A 12137-nucleotide genomic window follows, 5' to 3' on the forward strand; every position below is an offset into this window, starting at 1 on the left:
AATTGTAATGAAAGTCTATTATTGTCCCATTTTTGTATGTAGCTATGCTTAACAAACAATTGGATATTTGCTAATTTGAGGACAAAGCTATTAGCTCAACATTCTTTTTGTCTAGTCTCATAAAATGCATTAATCCGCAATGGGGTTACTACCAAATCATCATCTCATACCACACTTGCACACAACATATTTGACTTAGTAAACTAACATTTAGTTTTTAATATACCCAAGCACAAGATTGACTAAGATGATTGCAAAAGACATAATTGATTTGACATGATAGATACCCTTCAAAGAGCACATTTTTGAATGATTGTGGTTGGCAATATGCAAATTATAGCTGAAAGTTGCAACTTGCATCCACACATATGTTGTATTAAGTGGAATCGTGGACTACTTAAAGTATGTTATTTGGATTCCAATGACTTGTTCTTGACACCCCCAAAAGCTTTTCTTTTCTATCAAATATCCTGAGTCAACTACCAATCCTTTTTTGTCTTTTCTTCTTTCTATCCTATACAATACTTGAGAATGCCCAACTTTGCTCCCCTAAGTACATGTCACATCTTGTGTACCAATTTTTCTACTTAATTATATCTTTACCTATGATTGTGTAGCTAGATAGGTAGATTTTATTATTGTGCTCGCACATATGACCTCTGTGTGAGTGAGTGTGTGTGTGCATGCGAGGATTGTTGAACGGTACTTGACAGGAAGATAAAATATCATGGGATACTTCGAAGCATTTCTTTGTTTTTAGTCATACACACACATGGAGTTTTATACACTTCACATGCAAAGGTAAAACAAATGTGAAGTCTTCTTCAGGCTCTTTAAGCCCCCATAAAGACCAATGATTTCTTGACAATTGATTGACATATCTAAGAACTATCTACCCTCTAAAGCACAATGCTATTAGAAGATCATGCCCCATTCTTTATGGTAGCAGATGCCAACATTGTACTATCCATAAGCATAATTACTGTTGTTTGCAACTTTTTTTGTCGTAAACTTAGGTCTACTGCGAACCCCCTTGTGTCTAACGTGAAGGGTCTTTATGATGTGAACCTAACTTATGGGTGTTTGGATGACACATTTCTAGACTGTATCTGTTTTCTTGTTTGTATATGGACAAATGTTGTTATGTACAATTTTGGGAAAAACACCGACATTAGTATTATTCACAGGCATTGATTTTGGTGACCATTGGCTCGTTATAGCAAAGATTTTACCTAAATATATATTCGTAATTAGTCTAAGAAAAATTTTCAAACTAGGATTATCCAAGATCTTAGAAAAACATAAATGCTTAACAATACATGATGTCTTAATGTTAGTAGAATTTTAAAGGTTTACGACCCTCAATAATCGCAATGACTATGAGTGTTTCCAGATGGCATTTCAGAGTTTTAATTGATATTAGCAGTATTGTCACTTGGATGCAGGATTAATGAATATTGGTGTCATTAGTGCTAATTGTTGTGTAAAGGTGTCCCTCCTTGCGGGGGAGTCGGCCGAAAAGTCGACTTGAGTGTCGACTGGTCGAAATCGGTCGAAAAGCCGATTAGAGTCGAATCACTGAAATCGGCCGAAAAACCGAATTACCGAATTTGGTCGAAATTCGGAAAGTAAAAGAATAGTCAGTTGCGAAGAACCAAATCGGGGTTAGCTGATCGAATTCGGTGAGAGAGTCAAATTCGTACTCAGTCGAATAGACACACATATACATATACATATGTCTTCTACATTCAAAGAAGAAAACGACTTAGTATATATATGCTGACAGGCCTGGTAGTGCGCCTGTATGTGGGATAACTCACTAAGAGTGAAATAGTGAGAAAAGGGGAAAACCTACATGATAGCGTATGTGAGGGTGTGAGATATATATATATATGAGAGGAAAACGAGTTGCGTGTGTGTGGTAAATCTGAGAACGACTGGTTTTCTGCACAGTAGTGGCTGTGCAAGAGTATACGTACTCAGAAGCTAAGTAAGAAGAAAAGAAGTGTGAAGCAAAAGAGAAAAAGACAGAGAAGCTTCGGAAGCTTCGAAAGGAATAGTCACATGCGTGCTAGAGTTTGAAGAGCTTGACTGAAATCGTGGTTTCAGTATATGCTCATACCAAATCAGGTTTCATTGTTCTGTGATTGTATTCTGTCATTTCTCATAGTGAAATCTCTGTTCCGTGGTTTTTCCCTAAATCAGGGTTTTCCACGTAAATTGTGTGTTCTTTCTTATTTCTGTTTGCATCTAAGTTCAATTTCTGATTTCGAATCGGAGTGAAACCCTTTTCAAACTGGTATCAGAGCGAGGTTCTAGATGGAAGGGAGCGTGAGTGGTTTTCCTGGGATGATTGTCTTGAACTCACAGAACTATTCAGATTGGAAGATCAAAATGGAAGATCTCCTAATAGTAAAAGACTTGTATGAGCCCATAGAAAACAAGGATATACCAAAGGGGGTAATAGATTCGGAGTGGAGAATCCTAAATAGGAAGGCAGTGGCGACCATAAGACAATGTGTAGACATTAGTGTCCTACAACATGTAGCGAGTGACACAAATGCCTTCGAGCTATGGCATAAGCTTTCCGCCCTCTATGAAAGGAAAAATGCCTTAAATAAGACCTTCTTGATGAGGAAGATAGTGAGACTGAAGTATGTAGATGGGGAGAGTATAGTAGAGCACATTAGTGTGTTTATGGGACTAGTGAATCAGTTAGCATCATCAAAGTTCCCACTAGATGATTGTATGCAGGCCACACTATTATTATGTACTCTACCCGATAGTTGGGAAAACCTAATAGTAACACTCAGCACTTCATGTAAAGAAGACAACTTATCCTTACAAGTAGTAAAAACGAGTATTCTAAATGAAGAGACAAGAAGAAAGGATAAAAGTGCTTTATCTCAATCGGAGGCTAATGTGACCCAAGAATTTAGTAGAGGTAGAAGAGAACATAGAAGTCTAGAAAATGGGGATAGGTTTAGGTCGAAATCTAGAGGAAGACCTACATGTTTTTATTGTGGGAAGCCTGGTCACTTCCAAAAGAATTGTCGACATCTTAGGAAGGACAAAGGCATGGCTGATGAGACCGAACCTAGAAAAATCTCCGATGATAAAAATACCTCAGCCATCGCAACTAGTGAGGAAGAGATGTTGTTCATATGTGAACAAGCTAGTGTGAATCTTGCAAGTGCTGAGAGCTCATGGGTAGTGGATTCCGGTGCATCATTTCACCTAACTCCCAAAAGAGAATGTTTCTCATCCTACACAGCGGGTGACTATGGTCATGTAAAGATGGGAAATGACGGGGAATGCAAGATTGTGGGCATAGGAACTGTGTGCTTGCTAACATCTACAGGCTGCAGGTTAATGTTGAAGGATGTACGTCATGTTCCGGATGTCAGGTTGAACTTGATATCGGCTGGACGGCTAGACGATGAAGGGTACAGCGGTGGCTTCCAAAATGGTTCATGGAAGTTCTGTAAAGGGAGCCTGATCGTGGCTCGAGCCCAAAAACAGAACACACTGTATGTAATGCATGGGAAGTTGTGTCGAGAGGAAGCAAATGTAGTGGCTGGCTCAGATGGTGAGTTGTGGCATAAAAGGCTCGGACATATGAGTGAAAGGGGAATGCATATCCTTGCGGAAAAGGATTTCCTACCAGAGGTGAAAGGAGTGCATTTGGAAAAGTGTGTGGATTGCCTCGCTGGAAAGCAAAATAGAACAACGTTTCACTCTAGGCCTCCAATGAGGAGAGAGCATGCCTTAGAGTTGGTGCACACCGATGTATGTTATGTTGATGCCCCATCTCATCGTGGAGGACAATACTTTGTCACATTTATTGATGACTTCAGTAGGAAAGTGTGGGCTTATGTGCTGGTGTCTAAAGACCAAGTGTTGTCGGTCTTTAAAGAGTTTCATGCCAGGGCAGAAAGAGAATCCGGACAGAAGCTGAAGGCTGTCCGGACAGATAACGGTGGCGAATATAGAGGCCAATTTGAGATGTATTGCAAGACTCAAGGCATCAAACTTGAGTATACGGTGCCGAAGACACCTGAGCTAAATGGTCTAGCAGAAAGAATGAATCGGACCATAATGGAAAGGGTAAGAAGCATGTTGGCACATGCAAAATTGCCAAAATCATATTGGGCTGAAGCAATGTTGACTGCTGTTTATCTCATAAACAGGTCTCCATCAGTGCCTTTGAAGGGGGATGTACCACAAAGAGTGTGGACAAGGAGAAATGTGTCTTATCAGCACTTAAAGGTGTTTGGATGTTTGGCCTATGTACATGTTGCTAAAGATCAGAGGTCAAAACTGGACAGCAAGTCCAAACCTTGTATATTCTTGGGGTACTCGGAAGACGAGTTCGGGTACAGAATGTGGGATCTCCTTGACAAGAAAGTGATAAGAAGTCGAGATGTCATATTCATGGAAGACAAGACAATCGAGGACTGGGAGCAACAAAGACCAGAGTCGTCTCCCAAATCGATCACTGCTATGGAGTCAATACTAGTCGATCCGACTCACACACAACAATCGGCTAATGAAATTGAATTTGAGTCGGTCGACACCCAACAACAATCTGAGTCGGTCGACACCCAACATCTAACTGATACACACGAGTTGGAGTCGGAAGATGAGTTGCTGGAAGAAAATGGCCATCAGCCAATTATTGAAGGGAGAAGATATCCACGAAGACAAAGGAAGGTCTCTTCTAGATATCCAGCCAGTCAATATGTTCTCTTGACTGATGAAGGGGAACCAGAATGCTATGAAGAGGCCATGACTGATGTACACAAGGAGAAATGGTATAATGCCATGCAAGAAGAAATGGATTCCTTGCATGAGAACCTAACTTATGAGTTGATGGAGTTGCCTGATGGTAAGAAGGCACTTAGAAATAAATGGGTCTACAAATTAAAGACTGGTGAAGATGGTAGTACACCCAGGTATAAGGCCCGTATCGTCGTAAAGGGTTTCCAACAGAAAAAGGGTGTTGACTTTGATGAGATTTTTGCCCCAGTTGTAAAAATGACCTCTATTCGGACTGTCTTGAGTATGGCCGCTAGTATGAATCTTGAAATCGAACAACTAGATGTTAAAACAGCCTTCTTGCATGGTGAGCTAGAAGAGGAAATCTATATGCAACAACCGGAGGGCTTTGAGGTAAAAGGAAAAGAAAATCTCGTGTGTAGGTTGAAGAAAAGCTTGTATGGTTTAAAGCAAGCTCCACGACAATGGTATAAGAAATTTGAGTCCTTCATGTTGGAACATGGATTCCACAAAACACAAGCCGATCATTGTGTATTTGTGAAAAGGTATAATGAGGGTGACTTTCTTATTCTGTTGTTGTATGTGGATGATATGTTGGTTGTTGGACAGGATGTCAAAAAGATTGCAAACTTGAAGAAATCATTGAGCAAATCATTTGCCATGAAAGACTTAGGACCGGCAAAACAGATTTTGGGAATGCATATAGTCCGGGACAGGACTGAAAACTTGCTATGGCTGTCACAAGAGAAATATGTGACAAAAGTTTTGCAAAGGTTTAATATGTGCGATGCAAAATCGGTCGGATCTCCATTGCCAATGGGCTGTAAGTTAAATTCAGGACAATGTCCGAAATCTGAGAAAGATAAGGCAGAGATGAGAAGAGTGTCGTATGCCTCTGCGGTTGGTAGCCTTATGTATGCTATGGTTTGCACAAGGCCGGACATTGCATTTGCTGTCGGGACAGTTAGTCGATACATGGGAAATCCTGGAAGGGAGCATTGGGAAGCTGTGAAATGGATTCTTAGATACCTCAAAGGAACTTCGAATGTATGTCTTAGATATGGCTCCGGGAAACCTGTGCTAGAAGGTTTTACAGATTCTGACATGTCGGGTGATGTAGATTCTAGCCGATCCACATCAGGGTATGTGATGACGTATTCAGGGGGAGCTGTGTCATGGCAATCAAGATTGCAAAAGGTTGTGGCTTTGTCTACCACCGAGGCTGAGTATATGGCTGTAGTGGAAGCCGGAAAAGAACTGATTTGGATGAGAGAGTTCTTGAATGAACTAGGATTGAAGCAAGACAAGTACTTACTTCATTGTGACAATCAAAGTGCTATCCATCTGGCTAAAAATGCTACCTACCACTCTCGTACAAAGCACATTCAAAGAAGGTACCATTGGTTAAGAGAAAGAGTGGAAGAAAATGAGTTTGTTCTATCTAAGATCCCCACTGAAGAAAATGGCTCAGACATGCTCACAAAAATTTTGCCTATGGAAAAACTTGTTGCATGCCGGAATAAGATTGGCTTGGTTGGTTCTCCCCCGACAGGAGTGAAGGGGGAGTTTGTTGTGTAAAGGTGTCCCTCCTTGCGGGGGAGTCGGCCGAAAAGTCGACTTGAGTGTCGACTGGTCGAAATCGGTCGAAAAGCCGATTAGAGTCGAATCACTGAAATCGGCCGAAAAACCGAATTACCGAATTTGGTCGAAATTCGGAAAGTAAAAGAATAGTCAGTTGCGAAGAACCGAATCGAGGTTAGCTGATCGAATTCAGTGAGAGAGTCAAATTCGTACTCAGTCAAATAGACACACATATACATATACATATGTCTTCTACATTCAAAGAAGAAAACGACTTAGTATATATATGCTGACAGGCATGGTAGTGCGCCTGTATGTGGGATAACTCACTAAGAGTGAAATAGTGAGAAAAGGGGAAAACCTACATAGCGTATGTGAGGGTGTGAGATATATATATATGAGAGGAAAACGAGTTGCGTGTGTGTGGTAAATCTGAGAACGACTGGTTTTCTGCACAGTAGTGGCTGTGCAAGAGTATACGTACTCAGAAGCTAAGTAAGAAGAAAAGAAGTGTGAAGCAAAAGAGAAAAAGACAGAGAAGCTTCGGAAGCTTCGAAAGGAATAGTCACATGCGTGCTAGAGTTTGAAGAGCTTGACTGAAATCGTGGTTTCAGTATATGCTCATACCAAATCAGGTTTCATTGTTCTGTGATTGTATTCTGTCATTTCTCATAGTGAAATCTCTGTTCCGTGGTTTTTCCCTAAATCAGGGTTTTCCACGTAAATTGTGTGTTCTTTCTTATTTCTGTTTGCGTCTAAGTTCAATTTCTGATTTCCAATCGGAGTGAAACCCTTTTCACTAATTACAGGTCATAATAGGACCAGTAGTTTGCGAAATAATTAGCACTAATGACAACAATATTCATAAATGCTGCATCCAAGTTATTGTCCCATTCTTGTCTCAAACTATTCATATCCGTTTGAGAAATGATTCTGATCAAATTATACATATGGTGTACAAGTGTCATTTTACAGCCCTTCCTACAAAATCGGGAATTGATGATCTTTACTTACTTACACTGGGAAACATGTAATGCATTCTGTTCTTCATACGATGGCTTGAGCGCGTTGCTGTCTGCTTGTTTGTGGAACCTCTCAAGCTGCTCCTACAGAGCCATGGTATGTATCAATCATGTAGAGAAGGATCTCGAGGGGTGTTTCTTCCTTTACCTTTATCTTCACTTTTTTGAGAATCATGGTATGTGTTAGTTTGAGAAATTGTCTCCTTGGATTTGTCTTCACTTTTTTGAACCATGAGCACTTAGCAATTCACTATGCCCACCAAAAATTGGTCTCACGCATTTCGGCTTGAGATTGGATCGAGCTTTTAGTTCTACTCGAAAAAAGGATTGACTCGAATGCGACGACTAGTTCCTGGAAGACTACAAGGAACATTTAATTGGGGAAATAGACATCTTATTAGTCTTTTGCACACTTAGGATATTAATATATTGTCATGGTCATATTTTCATATCTTCGAATATAATTTTTACATGTGATATCAATTAACATAATGTTGCGGATAATGCATGAATTTTTAAAGTCATTATAGGTAATTATACAGTTATTTCATGGATGGGATATTGAGTGGGACACTCCCAGCTTGGGTTCAAAAGGTTTCCTTTACAGAAAGAAACTCCCCTTCAAAATAATAAACCTCACCTACCACTTAATACTCTCCAGAATTAGTTGGAGACCTTTATCGTATATATATATATATATGCTTGAGGTTGTATCCACAAACAACAAGTTGAATGGCTTGTAGGATAATTGGATTATTATCCTACACAATTGTCCTAAATCAACTGGTCATATTTAGTAGTCTTTTCTTTCAATGCGTTGTACATACATACATACATATGGACGTATTTTCAAATTATAATGAATCATTCTTATGATTTTTATGAGACATAATATCAGAATATTTATTTCTATTAATTGGTCTGAAGTTTGTAGAGCCGGCCCTCTAGAAATGGTATTTGCGATTTCGCTGATGAGTTAGCTACCAAACAGAAAAAATATTAAACATTAAAAATAAATGACTTCATCCTTCATGAAAATTATAGAAAACTGAAAGTAACTCAAGAATTAACACTGCACCGAAGGAATCTATATCACTGACTTATGAATGATAAGTAGTAGAGAAATCTATAACACGGCGCGGCGCGTAATCATTATTTGAGATTACATTATTAGTCATTGTCTAAACATAACCATAATCTAGGATTCTAGGAAGATGGAAGATGAATGGAATACTTGCCAGTCAATTCATCCTCTTTTCTTTTCAAATTAGTCATTGATAGATCCACAGAAATAGACGCACTAACAAGATGGGCCCACTAAAAATAGACTCCAGCTCTTAAGTTGGGCCTGCAAGAATCGATTAATTAGAATCGAATTCCTTCCTATGGTAAATGGCATGATTCTTGGGTCCACGTATATTGCTGATCATGCACGGAATTGCACACATTCGCATTCTCATCTCTGTCTCTCTCTCATACATAGATAGGTAAATAGATAGAACATAGATTTTCTTATCATCTGAGGGTAGGATTAACTCATATATGCATATAAAGATGGCCGATACTACTTGACCTAATCTTCTTCGTGCCCCACAGAAGCAGAAGCAGAAGCAGAAGAAGAAGAAGAAGAAGAAGAAGAAGAAGAAGAAGAAAAAGAAGAAGAAGAAGAAGAAATGGGTACGAATATCAGATTCAACAGTACAATAGATGAATCTGATCATCAGCTCTGCTTCACCAGAGATGAATGGAGAGACTACATGAAGGAGAAGATCAATCTGCCTGTTGATGATGCACCTGTAATCAACAGACAATGGCTGATTTTGAAGCCTCCCCAAGAATTGTTGGAAGTGAAGCCACTGTCTTATTACCCTTACTTAGTGAGCATCGGTCCATTGTATCAAAATCGTCAGACTTCCCGTATTGATAATTTTAAGGCACTATGTGTGAGCAAATTCATGGAAAGACATGGGATATCAGGTGTGGGAGAGCTCATGCAATACCTCATCGCCACTCAACCTTATAAACTTCGCCACATCTATAATCTCGACATCCAGAATTCTGAATTTGAGTGGCTCCGACTTCTGGTCACTGTCGATACCGTCTTCATTCATGAATTCTTGCTGTATCTGTCGGTACTCCAACCTAAGGAAAGTGCCTGTAAGTACTTTGCCACTTTCATCGATAATAATTTTATACCCCCCATGCGCATAAAGAGGGACTTGCTGTTGATAGGCAACCAAATTCCCATGTCATTTCTGAAGAAGATTTCTAACAATCCAGTTGATCTCGAGATGACGGTAAGGGATTTTATTGTGCGATGTAATCCATTCTTCTCTACAGAAGTTGTAAGGACTAGATTTTTAGGATTTCTTAAATCGGAAAACATAAAAGTGGTCGATACTTGCCAGCATCTACTTGATTCCCTGTACTATTTGTGCACTGTCGAAGAAGAATCTGCGAGACAAAGTAACTCTGAGGAATCCACAAGGAACTATGTTCGCCTCCCAACTGCATTTCAACTCTGTGAAGCCGGGATTTCGTTCAAGGCTTGTGAAGGTAACATATCAGTGATGAAGTATGACAAGAGAAAACTTCAGCTTCATCTTCCACGCCTTGTAGTGTACAATGACACAGAGGATGTGCTGAGGAACCTTATCGCACATGAAATAACTTCCAGAAAACAAGGTGAGTTATTGACGTATGTGGTCATCATGAACTCGCTCATGGACAGTCAAGAAGATCTCGCGATCTTGAAAGAGGCGAAAGTCATAGAGAACCACATGGAGAACGATCAGAGGTTCGCCGACATGTGGAAAAATATGTGCATCGAGGTGCCCGATAATGGCGAAACCAGAAGATGGAAACAGATGATGGATGATATAGTGGCCCACCATTCCTCCCATGGTTAAGGGCAGGGTTTCATGAGAAGTTCTTTTCTCGTCCATGGTTAAGGGCATCATAAAATGTGGAATTTCTACTGCTCTTAGCTCAATATACCAGGCAGTATTCAGGTATAAGCTATTACAAACCCCAAAATTAATTGTGGCGTTCCTACTGCTCTCCTCTCAGCTGCAACATACCAGGCATAGGTTATTACAAACCCGAAAACCTAACCTTAAAGAAGCTCAATACAATCAAGTATTCAGCTTTGTCTATTAATTTGGTTTTAGTTTGATTTATTAATTTATTTATTTGCCGTTACTTATGTATTTATAATACAGATATCCAGATTGGCTTATGAAATTGTGGTAGATTATGTACTTATGGTGAATCATTTTCATGATTCATGTATTAATGGAAATAGATGTTGAGGGAATTAAATTTAAGTAATTGTTGCAATGAAGTACTGAAGCATAAACTTTTCTTCTTCTTCTTCTTCTTCTTCTTCTTCTTCTTCTTCATCTTCTTCCCGATCCCACGTTCGTCAAATTACCTACAAGCTAAAGACGATGTGAAAGAAATTGATTATGGAATGTCCAAATCAACCCGAATGCCAATTCTCCCCTAAAGGTAGTTCCACAGAATTACCTCATCATGTGAACCTAGCATATGTTGGTTGACAAATTTCTAGACTGTATCTGTTTCCTTGTTTCCTGATCTGTAGATGGACAAATATTGTTATGGGCAATTCTGTTACAGCAATTGTTGTCATGGTAACAATATCTAAGACTGTCACTAAAGATAAGCGTCTATGTTTGGGTGGCAATGATAGATGGATATCAAATACACGAACTTTGACTATTTTGGATGTTCTGATAGCAAGAAATCTACTTTAGGATACAATAAATTTGAAATTATGAGAGTTGCCCTCTATTGGCTATTGGAGGCCCCCCACCTTCAAGAATGTACTACTCTCCATTATGTAAACAATAATATTGTAGCTAATTCCTGAGTCATGTAAGGAAACTATATGGTTATCAACAATAGCTTATGTTGTGGGCATACTCAACTTGTACCTAGATTGGTTTCTAATTGTATCTTTGGCTAAAACGTTGGTCTATCATGGCAAAACCAGGCACATAGTAGTGCGATATCATGTCATTCAAGAAAACATAGTTGGTAGGTTATTAGTCTTAACAAAATGCTACAAATGCATTGACCAAGGGCTTGCCACGTGATGTGTTAGATCGTTCTTATCACTTGATAAAGGGTTTTGTTGTTCTTTAGGTTACACCATCGTTGATGTACGTAGTGTAACATGTCCATAAGGTAGGAGGTATATGTCTTGTACTATCTTCCAATCAACTTTATCATTTTTAGCCTTTAGTGGGAGATTGTCAGATATGGCGTGCAAGGTCAAAAATGTAATAGCTAATATGTGAATAAGGGTAAATTGTAGTTTATATTTGGAAGGAAAGTGAAAAAGGATTTTTAGTGCGTGCCACCGATTTTCTTCTGCGACTTATCCCCTTTCCTTTCTCTATAGCATAGTTCCTAATATTCGCGTACGTCCAATTTACTGGACGTACGCGAACGTTTGCAAACGTATGCGTATGATACGCGATATTCGTTTGGTTTTTTTTTTTTTTTTGACTTTTTTTTGGTTTTTTAAATTTTTGATATTCATAATATTTTGTGAATAGAAGTGACATCTGACACACATACACACACTCTCTCTCTCTCACACACGAGAACTGACAGATTTTCTCTCTCTACAAAATCTAGATATCTAATATACATATTACATACTCCCTCACACAGACAAAACCCATAGCTCCTCTCTCTCTCTCTCTAGAGTCTAGATATACACTCAAT

The 12137-nt window shown here is 39.2% G+C and overlaps 1 protein-coding gene across 1 annotated transcript in view; it reads left to right on the top strand.

Moving 5' to 3' along the window:
• The window catches only part of LOC147865878 (uncharacterized), a 50287-nt gene extending 39579 nt beyond the window's left edge, over nt 1–10708 (top strand). The window contains exon 2 of the mRNA XM_087316215.1: nt 9939–10708. Within this exon, the coding sequence (XP_087172341.1) occupies nt 9939–10291 (353 nt within the window). The 3' untranslated portion in view covers nt 10292–10708. The remainder of the gene's footprint in view (nt 1–9938) is intronic.
• Nucleotides 10709–12137: the final 1429 nt, after the last annotated feature.

This window comes from Azolla caroliniana, unplaced genomic scaffold (genome assembly GCF_043228905.1).
Source record: "Azolla caroliniana isolate FFs.n. ecotype wild unplaced genomic scaffold, voAzoCaro1.0.p SCAF_3, whole genome shotgun sequence".
Classification (NCBI taxonomy): Eukaryota; Viridiplantae; Streptophyta; class Polypodiopsida; order Salviniales; family Salviniaceae; genus Azolla; species Azolla caroliniana.